General features: G+C 47.6%; 1 protein-coding gene across 1 annotated transcript in view; it reads left to right on the top strand.

Annotated features, from left to right (window-relative positions):
- The window catches only part of ITGB3 (integrin subunit beta 3), a 55,598-nt gene that overhangs the window by 24,526 nt on the left and 6,646 nt on the right, over positions 1–24,426 (top strand). Inside the window, 11 exon segments of the mRNA XM_082370980.1 lie at positions 3,600–3,795; positions 5,119–5,371; positions 6,584–6,746; positions 7,378–7,539; positions 9,381–9,476; positions 9,888–9,977; positions 10,701–10,840; positions 12,109–12,533; positions 18,281–18,503; positions 19,443–19,543; positions 21,623–21,742. Coding sequence (XP_082227106.1) covers positions 3,600–3,795; positions 5,119–5,371; positions 6,584–6,746; positions 7,378–7,539; positions 9,381–9,476; positions 9,888–9,977; positions 10,701–10,840; positions 12,109–12,533; positions 18,281–18,503; positions 19,443–19,543; positions 21,623–21,742 — 1,969 coding nt within the window.

Genomic DNA, 24,426 nt, shown 5'->3' with positions numbered 1-24,426 from the left:
CCAGATGTGTTGAGGTCAGTGCCTTGGTTTCCTTCTGGGACAGCAGGCTCTCAGGGAGAGAGTGGCTGAGGAGCAGGCCTGTTATATTCCTGACCCCTGATGTCAGCGACCAGAGAGGGAGGGAAGGAGATAGTTTTTGTTTCTTAGTGTTTAGATTTCTTCAGAAATTCGTAACAAACCATAAGCTCTGTCAGCAAGGCTTGGCACTTCAAACTTTCTTCTAATAAACACCGCCACGTTAGGAAACGGGGGTCAGGAAACCCCCTCCAAGATATTCTCTCCCTTCACCGATGCAGCCTGAAGATACATGATGGCCTTGCTGTTCTCCTTGTTTCCTGGTCTCCCCCTTCCCTCTCTCTCCTTCAGCATCTGTCTTAGTCCTGGAAAGGATCAGCAACTCAGGGCATCTCGATCCATCCAATCATTGCCTTTTTTGGAAGGTTTTCTCTCCGGGGTTTTGTGGGACCCTGGAATCAGAGATACAGTAGGGAGTTTTTTGAGCAAGAAGGAGACTGCTTCCTGAGAGAGAAGGGTTGGGAGAGATGGACAGAAGCAGCAAGAATTGGGGCACAAAAACGTTAAGTGTTCGTGAGTTCTCTCTTCTGCCATTCTGTCCCTGGCAGAGGGGCCTGGCTGGGTGAGGGGAGGGGATTTTCATCTCTCTGAGGAGTTCTGATGTCCTGTTGGGATCTTCTGAACCAGGAAGATTAAGTCTCATGTACCATTTCCCATTGCTGATGCCGTTTCTCTACCTCAGACCTGTGAAGAGGAAGAAGGAAGCTGCTGGCTTCTGGAAGCTCTTTCCACATCTTGCCTGGGCTAGGGTGGTCCTCATGCCATTTGTCTTAGCCCGTTCAGGCTGCTGTAGCAAAAATACCACAGACAGGGTGGCTAAACAACAAACATTTATTTCTTACAGTTCTGGAGGCTAGTAAGTCCAAGATCAAGGTAGCAGCAAATTCAGTGTCATAGATGGCCATTTCCTCACCGTGTCCTCCCATGGTGGAAGGGGCCAGGGAGGTGTCTGGGGCCTTCTTTTAAAATAAGGGCACAATCCCATTCATGAGGGCTCCACCTCATGACCTGTCACCTCCCAAGACCCCACCTCCTAATACCACCACCTTGGAGATTAGGGTTTAATATATGAATTCTGGGGGGACACACATTTAGTCTGTAGTACTGTTGGTGTTGTTCATGGTCCCATCCACATGGGGAAGCCTTTCCGCCTATCAGAGGAGGGCTGGGCAGGAGTGGGAGAGGGACTTCGAGCATCCGGAGGGGTTTAAGCTACAGAGTCCTGATTTTTTGAGTATGGATGTCTCCTTGTGGCCCAATGCCTCTCCTGGAAACATGGCTTCCAGTCACCTGAGGGGCTGAGGAGGCAGAATGTTATCTATCCTTCCCACACCTCCCGTATCCCCATCTTGCATCCTGTTCCCTAGCTGGTGCATTCTCAGGTGTGGCTCTTCCCGGGGCTGTTTCTTCTACATTCCTGCTTCTCTGCCTTGATTCCCACTCTACACAGAATGTAATACAACTTACCGTTTTATGAGGATAATTACAGTCAGACCATCCAGTCAACGTCTCACTTCTGCCACTTCTTAGCTCTGTAGCTTTGGGCAAAATACTTAATTTCTCCAAACCTTCAATTTCTTACTTGTAAGATTGGGTTCCTCATTTGTGAAACCTCCAAGCCTCAGGTTTGTAATTTGTAAAATAATAATAATTCCAGCGTTACAGAACTGTAATCAGGAGGATTGCAATGATCCATGTAAAGTGCTTCCTATGGTGCCTGACATGCAGTGAGTACTCCATAAATGTTAACACTAGTTGTTCTGCGATATCGGTGTGGGTTATTCAGCTGACTTCTGGAAGTGGTTGTGAGAGGGGGTGGGTAGGGATGCGGGGGATTGTGGGGTTGAAGGCCTAGATATTTCGAAATAGGTCCAAGGAGGGGTTTTCTAGCTTTCCAGGCAGTTCCCCCAGCCTGGCAAGAAGCCCTTATGGGCTTGCGCCCACGCGGTGCTGGCTAAGTTTGCTGAATGTCAGAGCAGGAAGGGACTGAAAACACCATGTCATCTAACCTCTTTAACAGGGGTGAACAGGTGAGGAAACTGAGGCTCAGTGGAGTGAAATGACTTATCTGAGGTCACAGGCTAGTTAGTGGCAGACCTAGGATTGAACCCATTTCCTGATTTCTAGTGTTCATTCCAATGCAGCATGTCCCCCGTTCAATACTCAGGTGGAAACACACACCGAGCCCCAGAGGGCTGTGGGATACACATGGGGGTGTTTGGAAGGGCACTCAGTCTGCCATTTGGCCAGGGTGAGGGAGGAAGCTGAAAGTGATAGGACAGGCTCTGGTTAGTGGCTTGACATCATGGGATTTGCCTAAGCTTGTGAAGTTTATTCATAATTAATTTATCCAGGAACTATTTATAGAACATCTTACAATAACAGCTAAGATTTATTGAGCACTTACCCTATGGCAGGCACCGTGCTATGTGTTTTACATGCACTGTCTTATATGGTCCTGCAGAACATTCCTGTGAAGGTGGGGCTATTATTATTTTCATGTTATAGATGAGGAAACGAAGCCTGGAGAGTTTAGGTGACTCGCCCTAGTAACCAGCTAGTAAGAGGCAATGCTGAGATATAGTCTCAGCCAATCTGTGCTCTTAGCCCCTAGTCTCTGCTGCTTCCCCATATCCTCCCCCCATCACTTAGTCGTCAGTCTCACGTTGTGTGCTGGGAATAGAGGGGAGATGAGACACACACAGTCCCTGCCCTCCTGGATCTCACACCCCAGCCATTGTTTTAACACAGTGCCTTCCAAACTGTTTTGACCCTGACCGACAGAAAGACATACATTGTGTATCATTATTTATTATACATATTATACCCTACTCCCCAACATATAAACCTTTCCCGGGACTTCCCTGGTGGTCCAGTGGGTAAGACTCCACGCTCCCGACGCAGGGGGCCCGGGGTTTGATCCATGGTGGGGGAACTAGATCCCGCATGTTGCAACTAAGAAGCCCACCTGCCGCAATGAAGATCCCTTGTGCCGCAACTAAGACCTGGCGCAGCCAAAATAAATGAATAAAATAAATAAAAACTAAATATTAAAAAAAAGAAGCTTAACAAAGATTTAAACTTAAAAGCTTAAAAAATAAATAAATAAACCTTTCCCAAAACAATATTTACTTTTACCACTTATATACTTTGATACTTTCTATTCTATCATGTTGCATTTTAATAAATTGGTGGTTGAGACCTACTACATTGATTTTTGAGACCCACAGGTGGGTTGCATTTTACAGTTTGAAGAACACTGGTCCAACAGGCATCTTATTGTACTGCCCCTCTTCCTACCTACCAATCCATGAACAGGCACTCACCCAACCTTTCTGATGCCTCAGTCTCCCCCTTCTGTACAACAGGCCTAGGGGCTATGTTAGGAAGGACCACACGAGTTCATTTATGTTGGTTTAGCTCCAAAGCGCTGGGTGAGCTTTAGGCTGCTGGGATGTGGCAGAGCCTGCAGGAAGCAGAGAACCACCGTAGCTCTGATCACAGGACTTCCTCTCGTCTTACAGGCTCTGCCTCCGGGCTCGCCCCGCTGTAACCTGAAGGAGAATCTGCTGAAGGATGACTGCGCCCTGGAGTCCATCGAGTTCCCCATCAGCGAGGCCAGAATCCTGGAGGCCAGGTCCCTCAGTGACAAGGGCTCTGGAGACAGCTCCCAGATCACTCAAGTCAGTCCCCAGAGGATTGCGCTCCGGCTACGGCCAGGTAGGGATCCTGCAGAAGTAGCTCACAGTGGAATTGGGGTGGGAAGAGAAGGATGTGGAGGGAAGTGTGGGCAGGAGAATGGAAGAAAGTGGAAGGTTTTGGGACTTGAAGTCAGAAGATCTGAGTTTGAATCTTGACTCTTCCATATATTAGCTATTTGACCTTGGGCAAGTTACTCAACCCTTCTAACTTAGTAGGTACACAAAAAATGTTTGTTTCTTCTTTCCCCCAATGCCTGTTTTACCCAGCATATAGCTTTCTATTGAGGCTCAAGTGAGTATAAGATGAGAAAGCAACTGTAAGCTCCTTTTCCATGTAAGATTGGGACAGGGCATGCATGGGGGCAGAGAAAATAGAGGCAGGAGACCTTCAGAGGGAGGAAGGATTAGGCTAAGAGACAGGCTTTTTAAAAAAAATTTATTTTTGGCTCCGTTGGGTCTTTGTGCTGCGTGCGGGCTTTCTCTAGTTGCGGCGAGCGGGGTCTACTCTTCGTTGCAGTGCGCGGGTTTCTCATTGCGGTGGCTTTTCTTGTTGCAGAGCATGGGCTCTCGACATGCGGGCTTCAGTAGTTGTGGCACATGGGCTCAGTAGTTGTGGCTTACCAGCTCTAGAGCGCAGGCTCAGTAGTTGTGGCTCACGGGCTTAGTTGCTCCGCGGCATGTGGGATCGGCCCGGACCAGGGATTGAACCTGTCCGTGTCCCCTGCAGTGACAGGCGGATTTTTAACCACTGCACCACCAGGGAAGTCCAGAGACAGGCTTTTCTGAAGCACTCATTTTGACTTTTCAATTAAGTCAAGAATTTAAGAAAGTACCTTCTACGTGCAAGGCGTGTATTGGTTACTATGGGGTTCAGAAAAGGGTGGGACATAGTTCCTGCCTTTTACAGAGTCTGAAGTGTAATAACTGCCAACACTTCTGTGATTCAGGGTGGTAGACCCTTGGGACCCAGAGGATTAGACAGATGAGGATTTAGAGAGGGTGGAGACTTTTAGAATGGAAAAGAAGAGGTTAAAAATGGGAGGATCAAGAGGTTGAAAGAGGAATAGAATTGCAAGGAGAGAGGAAAAGGGACCAGGGCTTTCAAGTTTGGTTTGATTAAAAAGTTACTTCAGGGAATTCCCTGGAGGTCCAGTGGTTAAGACTTGACGCTTTCACTGCCGGGTCCCGGGTTCAATCCCTGGTCGGGGAACTAAGATCCCGCAAGACGAGTGGCGCGGCCAAAAAAAAAAAAAAAAAAAGTTACTTCATCCCAGCTGTGTCCAAATCTACTTAAGTCTTAGAGGGAAAAGAGGAGAAGAATTAACGTCCTTCTGCCTTGCAGATGATTCGAAGAACTTCTCCGTCCAAGTTCGGCAGGTGGAGGATTACCCTGTGGACATCTACTACTTAATGGACCTGTCTTATTCCATGAAGGACGATCTGTGGAGCATCCAGAACCTGGGGACCAAGCTGGCCTCCCAGATGCGTAAGCTCACCAGTAACCTGCGGATTGGCTTCGGGGCCTTTGTGGACAAGCCCGTTTCACCATACATGTACATCTCCCCACCAGAAGCCCTCAAAAACCCCTGCTATGAGTAAGTCTCTCTTCTAGAAGCCAGGGCAGCATCTCTCCCCATTGCCCCAGACAAATCCAAGTCCTGCTTCCCCTTTCTAGTCTAGGGTAGCTTTGTTGGCTGCCTTCTGGCCAAATCATATCTCTTCTCTACCGTGGTCTCCCTATCTGGCAAGTGGGCCAACCCATTGATCTGGAGTGTTGTATTAATAGAGCCCAAGGCTGTTTGGAGACCTAGAAAGGAAATCCATCAGCTTCTTGGTCTAGGCCACGAATAAATAGTATAAGTAGATAGAGGAGTTATGATTTCAGAATGATTGATTCCATTGCTGTCGTCATCATTGTCCTCGTTATCCAGAATATGAGTCCTGCAGGGTTAAAATGCAAGGAATTAAGTCCTAGAGGAATAGGAAAGAGTGGAAATGACATTTGTTGGACCCTCTAATAGCATAAATTGATGTGTCCCTCTGTTGAGAGTTTGACTTATAACTGAATGGCTTATTTATTTGTTAGAGACTGTGCAAATCCATGGATTATAATTTAAAATGATGGTTACCGAGCCTGACAAGGTATGAATTTACATTTTAGATTCGAGAGTTATATGATGTGCCTTTTTAACCTTCTGTCTGGATTGTAAGGTTCCCCAGAAATTGTGTCAGCCATCAATTAAACAAATAAACCACTGGGCTGGGGACAGAAATGCTCCTGTTTGGCACAGATCTATCAATTTATTGATAGTTCAGGGACATGAAGTTATTGATGAACTTTTGCTTTGTTGTTGTGTTAATGTTACTTTAGAGAAGTGCTAAGTATAAAGTGATAGCAACAACAACTAGAGCCTCACTCTGATCTAAAAGCTTTACATCTATTAACTCATTTAAGCCTCACAACAACTCTTATGAGATATGTGTTATCATGTTCCCATTTCTTTATAGGTTAGGTATAGAGAAGCTTGCCTAGGGTTCCATGACTAGTAAGTCAAGGAGCTGGAATTTGAACCCAGGCAGTCTGGTTCCACAGTTCACTCCCTTATCCTCTGATCTAGCTGAAGATTAGGTCAATGTGATGCCTAGGTACTTTGAAGGGTTTGGAGTCTAAACTGTCTGGGTAATAGTAGTTGTATAGAACTCGCCTGGGCATTCCACTGTCTATATCTGTCCCCCTCTTTTCCCTCCCACTCCCCATGCAGCCTTTTCCATCAGATGTCTGCTTAAATTATTCCTTCCCTCCCCAGTATGAAGACCACCTGTTTGCCTATGTTTGGCTACAAACATGTGCTGACGCTAACTGACCAGGTGACCCGTTTCAATGAGGAGGTGAAGAAGCAGAGTGTGTCACGAAACCGAGATGCCCCAGAGGGTGGCTTTGATGCCATCATGCAGGCTACCGTCTGTGATGTGAGTTTGGAGGGCATGGAGTGCCAGGTGTGGGTGGTGCAGATCAAAATGGGGCAGGAAGTGGCTCAACTGTGGGGATTTCTATGTGAAATACGAGATAGGAACTAAGCAGAACTTTGTACAATATGAGCAATAAGTTGCTCCTGATAAGCAACCTCTGCTTGTATCCACTCCCTGGCCAGAGCTGATACTTTTTTGAACCTCAGTGGTTCCAGATGTTTTCTGGGGAGAGGATCTTCTCTGGAAGTGTATCAGAGTCAAGGCTGGGTTCACCTAACCTCAGCAAAGTGGGCAGATGTCCAGATGGGATTTCTTCTAGCCCAACCCAGCTCTGCAGATGCAGATGGGTTTCTAGATGGGCCATGTGATTATCATTGAAGAAGTTCTATTTGGAGTTGAAGTAGGTGTCTTTCAGCTGCTTGAACTAATGAGCCCTGAGACTGTTTTCCTAAGAGAACAGAAACCCCTGAGTTGGAAAACTCCAGCTTATGTTCCAAGGACTAGGACTGAGGCCCTTCTCCAAGACAACTTGTCTAGCCCTTCAGATGGGGAGCTCCTTGGGTCTTTGTTTTGTACCAGTGACATGGCTAAAGTCGCTGTCTCTTTTGCCTTTTTTTTTTTTTTTTAACAGGAGAAGATTGGCTGGAGGAATGATGCCTCCCACTTGCTGGTGTTTACCACTGATGCCAAGACCCATATAGCGCTGGATGGAAGGCTGGCAGGCATTGTCCAGCCCAATGATGGGCAGTGTCATGTGGGCAGTGACAACCATTATGCTGCCTCCACTACCATGGTGAGATTCTCGGTACCACCTATGGTTCCTATTCACTATGGCCAGGACTGCCCTAACCCAGGCAGAGTCTTTGTGTGAATATGAAAATGGCAGCCCTTCCTCTGGGCAAGGCTCAGGGCTCTTTTCAGCTCGCCCTCACCTTTCCCACCTACTGGACACCCTCATCCAGGGTACCACCTGTACAGCCATTAGCGATGGTCCTGACTGTGGTCGGTGTTACCTCTGCCTCCAGCACCAGCAGCATCATCATGGCATCCAGAATGGACCCAGAGGACTTTTGCAGGTCCAGCTGGAAAGCAGGCCATCCTGTCGACTGTGCATGGATTAGCCCCTTCTTGGAATATCATGCTCTCTTGTGGTTATTGGAAGAAGACAGAGGAAAAAGAGACAAAGATCATCAAAATCATAGAAAGCCAGTCCTGTGAGGAAACGATAAAGGGCTCAGAGTCATTTAGCTGGAATAAAAGAAGGCTAAAGGATGGTTTAGCTGATACATGAGAAGACTTTTTTTTTAATTTATTTTTTATTGAGGTAACATTGGTTTATAACATTATATAAGTCTCATGGGTACAACATAATATTTCTACTTTGGTGTACGCTACAGCATGCTCACCACCAAAAATTTAGTTTCCATCTGTCACCATACAGTTGATCCCCTTTACCCATTTCTCCCTCTCCCTCACCCCTTCCCCTCTGGTAATCACTGCTCTGTATGAGAAGACTTCTTATAAGTTGTTTTCTGTATAAGTTGTTTTTATTTAACCGTAGAAGGTTAAATAAGAGGAGAGGAGTTTACATTGAAACAGGAGAAATTGCAGTAAACCATAAAGAAAACGTAGAGCCCTGCAGAATGCTGATACTCTGAGTATCTAGAGGGAGGTGTGAACTCTTCATTCCTTAAAGACAATATAGCAACTACCTCATCTAGGTGGCTTAAAGGTACATCTGTGAAAAGGAACCTGAGTTGCATGATCTCATGAGCTCCCTGAAAGGTCTAGGATTCCAGGGACATGTTCATAATTTACCATCACCCCCATTTTGGCTTGAATTCTTTGGTGTCAGCCATATACAGGTTGAGCACTACCAGGCAATGGGCGCGTCTGTAACGATTGACACCTAGTCTACGCAGGGCCTTACCAGGGGCCAAGGGAGATAACAAGACTATATAAGGTCCCACCCTTAGGGAGATTTTGGTTTAGTCAAGGAGGTGTGGTACCAATAACAGAAGATGCATGATTACTGCTAACTGGATAGAATAGTTGATGAGGATTTTAGGTATTCAAAAGAGGAAAGCTCATCATGAACTGGGATGATCAGGGAAGGCCTCCTGGAGAAGGTGGGACCTGAGCTGGGTCCTAAGGAAGGAGGAGGATTACCAAAAAGAAGTCCACTCGAGGTGGGAGAAAGACAGTGGGCCAGCTCAGTGGTAAGTAGAAGGGGAAGAGAGGTGAATGATTGGAAAGGAAGGTTGAGACCACATGGTGAAGGATTGCAAGCAACAACCCAAGGCATTTGTCAGTAGCTGCAAAATGAGAGGAAGCTTCAAAACAATGAGGTCTGGCAGTACCTGACCCATGGAAGCTGCTCCTTGGTATGAATGCATTGAATTTGAGTAGGAAGACAGAGGTGCTTAGTTTTGACACTACCAGCCTGTACCTCTTTATCTATCCTTAGAGTTCACAACTGGGTTTGGGTTTGCCTCACATTGTCATGGGGTGAAAAGGTTTAAATCCCACTACTGTCAGGGCCATGCCCCAAATCACCCAAGTCCTAAGGCTTAGAATCCATGGATGTATGTGAATAGACTTCTTAACTAACCTCCACATCCTCTCTTTTCATAGGATTATCCCTCTCTGGGGCTGATGACCGAGAAGCTGTCCCAGAAAAACATCAATTTGATCTTTGCAGTGACTGAAAATGTAGTCAATCTCTACCAGGTGACTATGCCTTTGGGGCTTCCTGGAGTGGGAGTGGGGCCTGTGATGGGTGGCCTTGTCTCAGGGAACCAGCCCACACCAGCTTTGGCCATGGTCCCTAACTGGGAAAGACCCAGGAGCTAATGATTCCTCTCGACGGTCTCTCTCCTCCAACCTTGAACCTAGCAGGATGGGTGTGTTGATGCTTGCAGTAGTGGAGGGGAGTAATTCAGTGGGGAGAGGGGTGTGAGAGGTTCTCTATAATTTTGCTCAGTGCTGAAAAAGTGCTAGATGTATTCCTGGCAGTGACAAGTAAAATACCCCATCCTTCCCTCAAGTTTCATTTCAAGACCCTCAGTCTGATTTGGGGAGGGCTTTTGGAGACCACCAGCTTCATCAGTCATCCCCGGACATCTTTGTCTTCCTTTCTAGAACTATAGTGAGCTCATCCCTGGAACCACAGTGGGGGTTCTGTCTACTGATTCCAGCAATGTCCTCCAGCTCATTGTTGATGCTTACGGGGTAAGTGTCTTACACTGGGAATGGGCCTGCTAAGAGTCCACTTCACTTGGCATTACCCAGGAGGGCTCAGACTTGGGAGTCCTGGCTGCAAGTCCACCATGCAGCTTTCACTGCCTTCCTCTTATTCTTCCAGAGGCCAGGAAGTGATAGCCAGCCCTGGGAGGAACGCAGCCTTCTGAGATAGAAATGGCTCAGAAAGGAATGCCAAGGAGGCTTAGGAACAATGGGGGAAGAGCTTAGAGAAGGTGGAAGAGAAAGAGAGGATGGGGATGGTGATGAGGAAGAGCAGGGCCCTGAAATTGAGGGGGGGGCGGGTGCAGAGTGACAGAGATCTGGGCTCCAAGAATAGAGAAAAGAGGGAGCTGAACCACGGCGAATGTGAGGTTGATGAAAAATCAGGTAGAAAGTGCTACTAGCCAAGGTGACCAGTATTAGCACTCCCTTCTTGCACGTCCATGAGGCCTGCAGGAGGGCGTAGCTGGTTTAGATTTTACCCAGACTCACCTAGAAGCAAGTGGAGAAAGAGAGAGAGCAGGTCTTGGGCTGGAAATATAGCAGGAAACAGGCTCCTAGGGATGCTCTGGCAGCTTGCAGGTGGACCTCAGCATCTGGCACTGCAGGTGAGTCCAGGACCATCTGGGAGGTTTTGCTTGGGATGTAATTGGCTCCTACTCATTTCCTCTCAGCCCATTTTCTTATCTTCTCTTGCCCTTTTCTGCTCAGAAAATCCGCTCTAAAGTAGAGCTGGAAGTGCGTGACCTCCCTGAGGAGTTGTCCTTATCCTTCAACGCCACCTGTCTCAACAACGAGGTCATCCCAGGCCTTAAGTCTTGTGTCGGACTCAAGATTGGAGACACGGTGAGGTGGGCTGGGCAGGGACTGAAGCTGCAGCTCTGACCTTAGCCTGTGCCCCAGAGCGTCTGTGGGCACCCACCCCTTCCTTCCCTGTACCTTCTTTCTGAACGTCCTTACAAGTTAGATGTAATGGTTAGAGCTGCCAGGCTTTTCCTCTGAGGCTTCTGTTGCCTAAACCTTCTCTATCTGTTAAGTAACTTCACTATCAGGATTTTTAAAAACTTGCATTTAGGTTACCTCTGTTTATGCACAGTTGATTGCAAATGAAAATATTTCTTACCTTCAGCCCCTAACTGGTCTCCAGCCTCCCCTAAGGTAATGCCTTTCTTTGCTTCACAAGGTAAAACGGCAGTGTCATCTATAAATATTTATTGACCACCGACTTTGTGCCAGGCATTGTTCCAGCTGCTGAAGATTTGGCAGCAAACAGAATAGGCAAAAATAGCCACCCTCGAAACTAACACAACATTTTAAATCAATTATACCCCAATAAAAATTAAAAGGAAAAAAAAATAAACACATACACACACAAAATACCCACCCTCCTGGAACGTCAGAATGCAAATGTTCATTTTGCCTCTCCAGTCCGTCTATGGTTTTCCTTCCTTAGTGGCTGGTTCTTCTCTGCTTCTGCCTTAGGGGAGAGGGGTTGGTGAAAGGGGTGGGAAAAAAGCGGGGATATCTATAGCTATATCATCTATATCTACATCATCTATGTCTATATATCTGTTTCCATCCATCCATCTCTCTATCTTCTAGGCACATGTGCACATACCCTATGTAAAAAATATTGGCCTGAAACATGTTTGATTGCATAAGCGATGAAATGTTTTGTGGAAATTGCACAGTAGACTCTGAGCCTGTGGTTGGCCACTGTGTGGTGTGAAATAGTGCTTTGTATATCTTGATGATATTATGTAATCAGTCCCGCTAGCTTATTTGGCCACGGCAGAGCGTTTGTAAGATCAAAGGTTCTTTTCTGCTTGAGCTGGTTTATTTTCACGGGTGGAATTTTAGAAAAAAGCTATCTCGTGATTGTAAACCATGTCTACACCCAGCCAGATATGTCCCAACTGCACAACTATCCCCAGGCTCTTGCTTTGGCTTTGCAGACCGTGGTGGTGGGAAGGCTGAGGAACTCCAGCTTGCTGGGGGACAGGACACCCAGTTTGGGTATTCCTGGGCAGGGCAGGGAACAGCTTCTTTCCCCCCAGGGCTGGAGTGTCAACAGGGTCCACCTGGGTCCGAATGCGATCTTACTTTCCATCCAGGTGAGCTTCAGCATTGAGGCCAAGGTGCGTGGCTGCCCCCAGGAGAAGGAGAAGTCCTTCACCATCAAGCCTGTGGGCTTCAAAGACAGCCTCACCGTCCAGGTCACCTTCGACTGTGACTGTGCCTGCCAGGCCCAGGCTGAGCCTCACAGCCACCACTGCAACAACGGCAACGGGACCTTTGAGTGTGGGGTGTGCCGCTGCGGGCCTGGCTGGCTGGGGTCCCAGTGTGAGTGCTCAGAAGAGGACTACCGTCCCTCCCAGCAGGACGAGTGTAGCCCCCGGGAGGGCCAGCCCATCTGCAGCCAGCGGGGCGAGTGTCTCTGTGGCCAGTGCGTCTGCCACAGCAGTGACTTTGGCAAGATCACGGGCAAGTACTGCGAGTGTGATGACTTCTCCTGTGTCCGCTACAAGGGGGAGATGTGCTCAGGTGAGTAGAACTGCACACCCCTCCCTTCCTGGTACCCACACACACTCACACATCTGCAGCCTCTGGAAATGGATGCAGGCCAGGGCTTGAGGTGGGCACAGGAAGGCCCGGGGGCAGAGCGAGTAGATGGTGTGCCACTCCAATGGCAGGAAACAGAAATGAGTTTCTCTTTAATCCTCTCAGCTCCCTCTGCCCTTGCTCGAGGGGCCCAAGGAAGAAAAATGAGCATCTGCTTCCGGGGACTTCTCTCCTAGAAGAGGGTGGGAAGATGTAGGGAAACTTGAAAGTGAAGATAGTTTTTTTTCTTTTCCTTCATCTGCCCTTCTGCTAGTATTTTGTCACTGGTTCCTAATCTTTTCGAGGATATGGACCAACCCCTTTTTAAGTTTAAAAAAAATCACTGACTGATGGTAATTAAATTTTTAGTATATATAGGTTTGGAAACTACATGATGTCAGAATATGTAGTGAAGTTAGTAACATTTATTTATTTATTTATTTTCAGACAATTATTTTACGTGAATTTATTTTTTCATCACAAAAGACGTGGAAAATCGTAGTGTATATGCAAAATATTGGAGCACATTTTTTTTTTAATTTTTATTTATTTATTTATTTTATTTTTAGCTGTGTTGGGTCTTCGTTTTTGCCGAGGGCTTTCTCTAGTTGCGGCAAGCGGGGGCTACTCTTCATCGCGGTGCGCGGGCCTCTCATCATCGCGGCCTCTCTTGCTGCGGAGCACAGGCTCCAGACGCGCAGGCTCAGTAGTTGTGGCTCACGGGCCTAGTTGCTCCGCGGCATGTGGGATCTTCCCAGACCAGGGCTCGAACCCGTGTCCCCTGCATTGGCAGGCAGATTCTCAACCACTGCGCCACCAGGGAAGCCCTGGAGCACATTTAATGTGCCAGTATATTTAGGACAATGATTGGAAAATAGTGAGCTCTTATTAAATGTCGGTACTATTTTGTTATCACTATTGATATACTATTACTTTTTGTACTCTAGATCGCTGTTGTCCAATATGGTGGTTATTTACACTTAAATTAATCAAGAGTAAAGTTTAAGTACATTTAAATCTAAATCAAATTCAATAAAAAATAAAAAATTTCATTTCTCTGTCGCTCAGGAGCCACATGTGGCTAGCAGCTGCCCTGTTGGACAGCACAGATGTTTACTGGATAGCACTGCCATAGAGAGTCCCAGCCTGCAGATTGGGGATTATGAATTTGAGTCCTTCTCCCTGCAGGGTACTGAGTTTTGTCCTTCTCATTACAAAATTCAGTAAAATTTGAGGCCCACTGGTAATCTGAAGCTGGTTTCACCTTGCCCCAAAGCCCACTCCTGGGGTACTTCCCCAGCTGGAAGAAGTCCAGCTAACGTTAATGTAGTCTTTATCTGCAGGCACACTGACAACACTCCCAGAGGCAGTTAGGCAGTCTGAGTTGTTCCTGGGCACTGGGGATACATTTCTGCTGGGTTGTAGTCACTGTGGCTTAATCCCTCTTGTGAGAGATAGATTGGAGATATTTGTAAATTGGTTGGGACCAGTTTGTGGGTGTATTGTGTGGCCAATCAAAGAGAGATTATAATTGGCTTCTGGGGTGATCAAATCCATGACCCAGATTGGCTTCACTTGCATTGGGGTTCTAACCAGCTGAGCTAATTTACCCAGATGTTCACTTTAACATCAGCCTTTCAAAAAGCTTGATGAAGAAAGTAAATGTGTGTCATACTAAAGCATGCCCAAGTAATACAAAAATGGCTCCTATTTATTATCTGCAACATTGTTTCCTTTACTCATTTTTTAAAATTAATTTTTATTGGAGTATGGTTGCTTTACAATGTAGTGTTAGCCTCCGCTGCACAGCAAAATGAATCAGCCACACACACACACAGATATCCCCTCCCTTTTGGACTCCCTCCCATTTAGGTTACCACAGTGCGTTAGGTAGAGCTCCCTGTGCTATACAGTTGTTTCCTTTAATCATGCCAACAAAATTTGAGAGAGAGATTGGAGAAAAATGATATCAGAGAGATTATGGGAAAGAGAGATCAGATACGCACAGACACACACACACACACACACACACATACACACAGATCAATCTGAATTAGGGTGTGAGGCAGAAATTTCAGTTCCTTCTAATATTTAATAGTATTTACATCATATTCTAGTTTCCAAAGGGAATGGTTAAGTTTGACATGGGAGACCCATGAGGAGAAGTTTGGGGTTGAGGGGAAGAGGGTTACCCTAGGAGAGGCTACACATAGCCTACGGGGGCACCAGGGATGGAGGGAGGTCCACTGCTCCTCCGTGGCCTGATTGTTCCTGGTCTGATTGAGGCATGTGGGAGGGACCCCGGCCAGAGTGTGTTTCCTTTGGCTGCCGGCCACACTGAAGCCACAAAACAAAGCTGCCAGGGTCAGCAGCGCTGGTTCCTGCCCCCCAGCAGTGCCAGAACAGCCGTCCTCAGTGTGCTCCTGCCAATTACACGAGGGAACCCCAGACAGCCGCTGCAGCTTCTCAGAGGCCTCCCTCTCCCTTCCTGCCAGGACGTTGGGTGCCCACTGGCCTCAGGTCTGGACCCTGTGGCGCCATCATCACATTCTCCATTGACAGATACTCAGGAACACCTGCTCCTTGAGCACCTGCTCTGGGCCAGTCACTCGGTCCATAGGGGTGAACGGGGGTCATGCATGATTCCTGACCTGGCCAGGCTCATGGCCCAGCTCGCCATTGTCCCTGCCCAGAGCTGCTGGCCTGGTCTGTCCTTTGCTCAAGCAGGGGCTCAGGAGGCAGGAACACTGTGCCTCGGCCATTGTTCCAGCCCCTGGCCGTCCCTGTCCTCTCCTCCCCACCGGAGGCATGGCCTTCGTGGTCGCACGGTATCAGCACCCCTCAAACGTCAGGGCGTGCATCCTCGTCCTCAAGGGACTCTTCCACCTGCCACATCCATGAACATAGATTGATCAGGCGCCCACGTGAGCCAGGTTCTGTGCTGTGTGCCGCAGTGTTGTGGGATAAAGAGGCATGAATAAGACAGTTTTGCTCTCCATTAACTTACCTAAGGAGAATTCACAGCACGAGGCAGAACCTCCCAGATCCTGGACGTGGGTGTTATAGGAGTCCTCCGGAGAGAGACTCACTGTGGACAGGGGAGGCCTGGGCGGCTTCACGGAGGAGGTGGGAAGTCAGAGGAAGGGCTGGCTGATAAAGGAGGGCGGTGGAGTGAGGCGTCAGCCCAGAAGGTCAAGCTATACGGGGAGAGTGACTTCATTCCTTCTGACCTGGAACACCTGCTCCTCCCTTTCCTCCTGCCTCCCCCACCCCTCCCCTGCTGCCTTCTTCCCTACCTCCCTCCTCTTTCTTACACTTTCTCTTCATTTCCCACCCTCCTCCCCTGACTTTCCTGTGAACCCCTTTTTCTGGAGGGGTGCCAGTCCTGTGACATTACCACACTGTGGCTTCCTTTTAAGGGTTGACCCTGCCGGGGCCTTTTGGAGTCAGCCTGCTGGCACTGGTCTGCCACTTCCACTCCCAACCTCACTCCCTGGCTGGCCTGCAGACGTCTTCTCAAATATCGCTTTGTTTAGCCTCACAAAGGAAACACTATGGGACGAGCGTTTCAGAGGAGACTGAGGCCTCTGAGTGCTGCCAGGCCCTGTGATGTCTTTTCCCTATCCGAGAGGTGTGGCCAAAAGCTGGGTGTAGTGGACACTGTGGGGTCCCACTCTGCTGGCTGGCCCACCCATCCCCCAGCTGCTGGTAGGGCTACTGATTTAATACCTCACAGCTGCCCCTTGTCTGGAGAATTATATTCAGCTGACAGGAGCTGGATTGCTCTCAGAGCTTGGCTAGTGACTGATGGACGATGGGGTTACACAAAGCCAGTCCCTTTGCCTCAAGGTTATTGTGGTGCCGTTCATGCTCCTGAGCCCACCGTGGGATCAGGCTGAGGGGAGTCTCCGGATGAGACCGCATTCCTGCCAGCTTTTGCCTCCTGCCCTGTCCTGCTTCCCTCCTTCCCTTCTGCTTCCCCAGTAAGTCACTGGAACGAGAATCCTCACCACAAGCTATACTACTAGGGAACCCAACCTCAGAATGCAGTCTTTCTTCTTTCTCCACCCTTCTGCCAGCCCGGTAGCTCTACTCTCTAGATGTCCTTGGCAGCTGGTGCAGATGAGGTTGTATTTCCCTTCCTTCTTGGGAAGCAGACACACACACAGTGAAGGTGTGTCTGAGTCTTTTAATTTATTATTATTTATTTATTATTATTATTATTATTATTATTTTTTTGGCTGTGTTGGGTCTTAGTTTCTGTGCGAGGGCTTTCTCTAGTTGTGGCAAGCGGGGGCCACTCTTCATCGCGGTGCGCGGGGCTCTCACTATCGCGGCCTCTCTTGTTGCGGAGCACAGGCTCCAGATGCGCAGGCTCAGTAATTGTGGCTCACGGGCCTAGTTGCTCCGCGGCATGTGGGATCTTCCCAGACCAGGGCTCGAACCCGTGTCCCCTGCACTGGCAGGCAGGCTCTCAACCACTGCGCCACCAGGGAAGCCCGGTGTGTCTGAGTCTTGAATGCCAGTGTGGTTCCTAGAGGATTATGCTGGTATCACTCATCCTTTAGTGGGTGATACCCATCCAGGGGACCCATAGTGGCCAAGAGACATTTGTCAGACCCACTGGGGTCACCGGGGACAGGGCTGCCAGCTAGTTGCTATTTGAGCTTGGCTGTGTACCACCCTCTCCTCCACCATCTTGGGGCCCATCTGCTCACACAATGGCATGGTTTTCAGACCAATTCAGGTTACTTCTCCCTTGCTCCCTGCCTTTCCTGTGATTAACAATCAGATTTCTATTATTCACCCACTTCTTCCTGATTCAGAATCCTGCAGAATGAGTCACCTTACTGCAGGGTTTAGGAGCCAAGTTTTAAAGCCTTGGTAAATGAATATTAGGGGAATATAGTGTTGAGAGTTAATGCCTACATTTAAGCAGTCCAACCCCCGACCCTAGTCTCTCTGTCCCATTCCTATACTCATGTAGGAAAGTGAATAGGTCTTTCCTACTAGGGCTGACGGCTCTTTGCAATACTATGATAATACAACCCAGAGCACATGTTGGTGGAGGTTTGTGTGAATCTCCAGGAATTTAACTAGGATGTAAGCTCCATGATAGTAGGTACCTTGCCTGTCTTGTTCACTGCTGAGTCTCCAGTGCTCAGGTTGTGGTATGAGCTCAGTAAATATTTGTTGAATGGATGGATAAATAAACATTAATGGCATGCCTACTCTGTACCAGATGTTATGCTAATCACTATTGTTGGAAAAATGAATATGATATGTGCTCCTCCATCAGGGAGCTCACAATCCAGAAAGAGAAACAGATAAGCAAGCAAATGGGTTGAACATCAGGGTTGAAATAGAGGTATTTATAAGTGCTGGGAGAGCACATGGGCAGACAGTTGATTTGGCCTGGGGAGGTCAGGAAAAGTTATGGAGGAAAAGGAACATTTGGGTTGGGCTTTGAAGGGTGAGTAGGAGTTTGGTAGTGGTCACAGGATGAAAGGGCATCTAGACAGAGGGAATAGCATGCAGAGAAGCATGAGGCTATGAGGACAGTGTAGAAGATGATTAACGGCTCAGTGTGGGGGTGAAAGTGTGGCAATGTGAGGAGGGGTAAAGCCACGATGCTGTCCTGGGGTGGGGCCTCACTGGCTGGTCTGCCCCCTTGGGCTGTGTGTTTTCAGGCCATGGCCAGTGCAGCTGTGGGGACTGCCTGTGTGACTCCGACTGGACCGGCTACTACTGCAACTGTACCACACGCACGGACACCTGCATGTCCAGCAATGGGCTGCTGTGCAGCGGGCGGGGCAAGTGTGAATGCGGCAGCTGCGTCTGCATCCAGCCGGGCTCCTACGGGGACACCTGTGAGAAGTGTCCCACCTGCCCTGATGCCTGCACCTTTAAGAAGTGAGTGGGCAGAGGAGTGAGTTGGAGAGAGTTGAGTGTCTGGGGGTCCCCCAGACTATGCAGGTTCTCTCTGACTCACCAAAGCTTTAGGGAGAGGAGACTGTCACAGCAAATGACTAGCTTTCCTCTTTCCATTGAAAACTTGGGGGAAAACTGGAGGTAGAGCCAAGCGTGAAGGGGACAGAGTAGTACCGGCTGGACTGCTGTTGGAGAAACCTCTCTTTTAGGCTGGATCCTGAATCCCTGAGTTGGGAGGAAGGCTAAAGCAGGTGACTCCTGGGGAATGTTCCAGTGCTGATGTTCTGATTCTGTGCGGGATGCGGGGCTGGGGTTACGGAGGACACTGTGTGAAACAGGAGAAGTTCACCGCTGCAAATGTCCCTCATCTGGGCGTCAGAGGAAGTCCCTGCTAGCCCAGGCCTGTGGCACTGCTGTTTCTCTTACTATTTTAAGCAGAGCTGGATTCATGGGCGTGCAACCTGCACATTTGTACAGAACCCCGTGCTTGGAAGGGCTCTACACTTCGTTTAATGTTCTGCTGTCACTGTTTTGAAATTCCTACTAAGTTTTGAATGAGGAACCTGACATTTTCATTTTGCACCGGGCCCCCAAATTATGAGACCATTTCTGACTTTAAGGCTCCCAGAAGTGGCGTAGGGTTCGCCCTCCTGTCACAGTCTTGGATGGGACATAAAGAAGTTTAATGAAGTTACCGGGGGCCTCTGCCTACCTGGCCTTACCTATAGGTGAGGAGGGCACTCCCACCCCGAACTCCAGACGTGACTATCTGGGACCCCAGGATTGTCTTACAGATGTTTTTGTTTGTGTTTGTTTTCTGGGGTGGAACAGTTTTCCTGGTGTATGGCAGGCAGAGCCAGGCTGAAACACATTTAGGTTTGTTCCTTCCCTGCCTTCATCCGTATATCCTCTCTCCTTTAGAGAGTGTGTGGAGTGTAAGAAGTTTAACCGAGGAGCCCTATACGAGGAGAATACCTGCAGCCGTTACTGTCGTGATGAGATTGAGCCTGTGAAGGAGCTTAGTAAGTTCGGCATGTCATACAGTTGCACACACCCACGTTCTAAATTTTTCCGATTTAATCCCATAACCTATCCAAGTCTCATCTGTAAAAGGGAAGAGTAATTCCTACCTCAAAGGCATGTTGTGAAGGCCTGATGTACAGTAGGCACTTAAAAGCTGGCTTTCTTGGGAGTCCTCCTGCATCTTTACTAATCTGTTCAGCAGTCCCTTCCCCTTCTGCTTCCCAGAGCCCACGGGCTCAGCAAAATCCTGCAAATAACCTTTAAAGTATGTATAAATCAGGCAACCCTAACTTTACCACCCCAAGGAAAGGAAGATAACGTACCCCATTTTACAGATGAAGAAACTGAGGCACAGAGTGAGGAAGTGGTTGCCCATGATAATCTTAGCTTAGTAGGCTAGTAATCATTTACTAAGTTTATCTAACTAAGAGTGTTAAGCAATGCCCAGGCATACAGCTTTGCTGGTTTAGAGGGAAACCTTCGCCCTTATGGATTTGTAGCCAAAATCATTAGCCTGAAGCCCTTTTGGCTCTCCAGAGCCCCTCCTGGAGTAAGACAGATAGAAACATGATGGAGAGCAAAACTCTTGCCTGCAATTATTCTGGTTTGTATTTCATCTTGACTTAAAAGGAGATGATCTTTGCTGCTGTCACATACCTGACGTGGTTATCTGGGCCAGCTAGGCATTGGGTGGTGCCAGGAGATGGCAATCTCTCTGGAGATGGTGATCTCCCATGAAGGCAAGAAACACATTTTCCGTGAGAGCCACAGTAATACACAGCTAGCCAGCCAGCTTCTGGGTGGGGTGTTATGGGAAAGAGTTAGATCTCTGGACCCTTTGGCTAATATCAAAAGTGGGGCTGGAGTGAGGGTAGTGATTTGGGGATTGAGTTTGAAGAGACAGTTTTTCCTCTGGAGGAGACCAGGCTTCCTATGATTAGCTTAGATGGAACAGGCTGCTGAGATAGGAGATATTTTTATCATCTAGACCAGATGGGTATTCCAAGTTAGTCGGTAAGTACCCCAGCCCCCCACCATGATAACCATAAAAATAAATGCTTCTTTGTATGGAATTTTATAACTCATACAAATTATAAAAGTATCTTTTCATGCACATTATCTTATTCTTCTCCCAACAACCTAGTAAAGTCGAACTTAGTACTATTGTTATCTTCATTTTGAGGATAAGGAAATTGAATCTCAAGAAAGTTAAGTAACTTGCCCAAGCAAATTAGTGGTGAGTTAAGATCAGAACTAAATCCTGAAACCCTTACTCTTTCCACTGTCCTATAATACTACTGGTTTACTGAAGGCATATTGAGTTAAAGTCCGTAGGATGTGCTTTGAGACTCATGTCCTAGTCCTACTCCATCACTTATTTGCTGTGTGACCTTGGTACATTTGCTTAATCTTGTAGGGCATAGTGCAGCTGGTGGAGGGTAAGCCATAGTTTCACAGTCAGAATAACAGGTTTTAGAATTAGAAGGGATGAAGCCAACAAAACATGATGGGAGTCAGAGAAGAGGAGATGTCTCTGGAGAGGAACACTGGATTGGAAGCAGAAATAGAAGAAATATAAGGGCTGAGTAAACAAACTATTGAGACTCATTGAGCAAGCAGAGAAAGGAAAGAGGGGAAAGGGAAAGCCCACTGTGTGTTAGGTAGTTTACTTCATGCTGTTTGATTCTCAACCATCCCTGTGAGTGAGGGTATCTTTTCTTCGATTAGAAGAAGAGAGAGATTCGATGAGGTCAAGTAACTTAGCCAAGATCACATAGCTGGTAGGTGATAGAGCCAGGTTTTGAATCAGCTTATTTAATACTTTTATGTCATGTCCCTTCCAGAGGAAAGAATAAGAACCGAAAAGGGCCTGTGAGGGACAAAGTACATCAGCGAGGATCATCTAGAGGCAATTGCCAGGCACCACAGCCCTGTCAAATCTAGGCATCTTGCCTAATGTCAGGCATACGGTTTCCTGTCACGTGCGTTCCCAGACGTCCCATGACTGGCTTTGGAGGTGGCTCCATCTTTCCGGAATTGACTTGTTTTTCATTCTCCCATCTTTCCACCTCCCCCAGAGGACACTGGAAAGGATGCTGTGAATTGTACCTACAAGAATGAAGAGGACTGTGTCGTCAGATTCCAGTACTATGAAGACTCCAGTGGGAAGTCCATCCTGTATGTGGTAGAAGAGCCCGGTGAGTGAACCCTGAGGGTCCCGACCCTGCCCCACAGGGAGAGGGAGACCAATATCAGACAGTTATTTCCACCCATCACTCCTCTTAAACAGAGCAGCCAGATTAAACCTGACCTTACAAGTGATAAGTCAGGGCCTGTTATCTGGGTGTGGGGGTATATAAATACAAATATTAGCAAGAAATGACTTGCTAATTTAGGAGATAGAAAAATAAGAAGGTGGGTAAGGAGAGGAAGAAGGGAGGTATGGAGCTCATCAAGGAACAGAGTATATATAGCATGGTGTTTTTTGAGGTGATAATGTTAAGAAGTAGGGAATTTCAATTCTAGCACTTTCCAGCACAAGGCATCTGCTCTTCTAAAAGTTAAATGGTTGCCAAGAGCAACCTGCTTGCCGCTTCAGAGGAAGGCCTGAGGTTTGAGGGCAAGCTGCCCTTGCCAGCTTCACCACAAGATGTGGTTAAGGGTTTGAGGCACCAGCCCAAGGCTGCCTTGAACGCTGAAAAGTTACCTCTTGTTCTCAAGACCCTCTGGAAGCAGGAGAGCTCATCCCGTCATACACAGACCCACCACAGGTTTGTCACCATCCAGCATGGTAGATTTGCTTGCTTCCCCTTATTTCCTTCATCTCCTTTCATTCCCTTAAACAACGGACTAAGTGATGAATCATTTGACAATATTTTTGAGTACTTATTATATATCAGGCAGTGGGCTAGGTGCTGGGGATATAACAGTAAATAAGGCGGATGTGGTACTCACAGACCACGGGGGAGAGAGGCATGTAAATCGGTAATGACACTGCAGAGGGATAAAGGCTACAGTATGACGGCCGTTGGGGATGGGAGGGGTGGGCAAGAACTTTCGGGAGTGAAGAAACAATTTCTGAAGGCAGAGGGTAAATCAATTGGTCACTGGACATTCTTTACAGCCGTAGGAATTTCTTCAAATCATTCTTTAGACCAGTGGCTAGCAAACTTTTTCTGTAAAGGGCCAGATATTAAATATTTTAGGCTTTGTGGGCCAGATGGTCTCTGCTGTGACTACTCAACTCTGACACAGTAGCAGGAAAGCAGCCATAGACTATATGCAAATGAAGGGGTCTGGCTGCGTTTACAAAAATAGGTGGCCAGCTGCATTTGGCTTACTGGCTGTCGTTTGCTGGCCCCTGCTTTAGGGCAGTGGTTCTCAAACTTTTGTATGTTCCCTTGTTAAAAAATCCAGAGTCCTGAGCCCTGTCTTACTTCCACAAGCCTATGCCTCTGTGTTCTTTGTTAATGCTCCTGGTAATTGTGATAAATTCCCCAGTGTTTGAATGCCTCTGCTTTAGATATATCACGTCCCCTGATGAGCCATCTCAGACCTCCTTCAGCCTCCATTCCGATGACTAGATTTGGTGACCTGTTTGATTCTCACAGCAGCTGTGCTTCCCTTTAGATGGGCCTTCATCACACTATCAAATTGCTTCTTTAATCACCTGTCTCCCTCAGCTGATCATAAGTTCCATGAACACGGGAATGGTGTCGGTCTTATCTACTGTTATATCCCCATACTTGGCTCAGTCATTTACAGAGAAGATACTTAATACACAGTTTTTGAATGAATTAATAGGACTGATTATTCCTAGGAGACAGACAGACTTATATACATCTTAATGTCTGTTGGGAGAATTTTAGCTGCTTAAAGAAGGGAGGGGTTGAAGGTGGGAAGAGGGCTACATCTATGTCACCCAGGGTGTTGCTGTCCCCGTGGGTAGAGGAAAGCATGGGGTCCCCATTTGTGGTATTGTTCATCAGCCTTTCCAGAACTCTCATCCTTTATAAGGGAGAAGGAAGGTAAGGAAAGGGCATCACCTTAGTTTTATTTTGTGACTCAGGGAAGGCTGGCGTGGGGAAGTGGAGAGGGAAGAGTCTGGGTATATCTCTCTGGGGGAGCAGATGTAGGTTAGTTTGGCCATGACTTCCTCACACTTTCCCATCCACCTGTGTTAACACATTAAATGGATTTTTCCACAACCTCCTGATCTGTACCATTGTCCCTTCTCATTACAGAAGGACAGTGTGTTCTTGCTTTGGGGTTTAACATTACTTCATCTCTTTGTTATAACAATCCGGCTGGTGCTCCTGCTGTATCACTTACCAAAATCATTTGACCTGGTATTCTGAGAGTGGAATCTACTGCCTGGAGTTGTGGGGAACGAAGATGACAACTGGGATGGTAACACGTAACTAGTTAACAGAGCGGAGGGTAACTTTTTAGGCTTACTGCCAGTAGACCCCTTCCTCCACATTAGGATATGGGACCCTAGACCTACGTTTCCTACCTTGCCGTCCTGGAATTCCAAGTTCTGCCTCTCCTCTCACCCCAACCTCCAATCATTTTCAGGGTCTCTGGCTTTTAGAAGAAGGCAGCGTCTGGGGCCCTGAGTGTAGGAGGAGATTATTCTCATTCTCTTCCCTGACTCATGCCCTTGCAGATGTCCTTTTTGAAGGGCTGAGCCACTGCAGGGCAGTGAAGAGGGCACCACCAGAGTTTGGCATTGGCCAAGTGGTGTTCAGCCCTCAGGGTATGAGCTCCCCTGAGCTGAGCCCTCATCACTTCCAGATAGTGTTGCCTGATAAAATACAATATGTCCCATGCAATATGTGGTACATACTTAAAAAGTTATTTGTTATTTATCTGAAATTCA

Source organism: Balaenoptera borealis (assembly GCF_965194805.1).
Source record: "Balaenoptera borealis genome assembly, chromosome: 20".
In the NCBI taxonomy this organism is placed as follows: Eukaryota; Metazoa; Chordata; class Mammalia; order Artiodactyla; family Balaenopteridae; genus Balaenoptera; species Balaenoptera borealis.
This window is presented reverse-complemented; position numbering and strand designations above follow the sequence as displayed.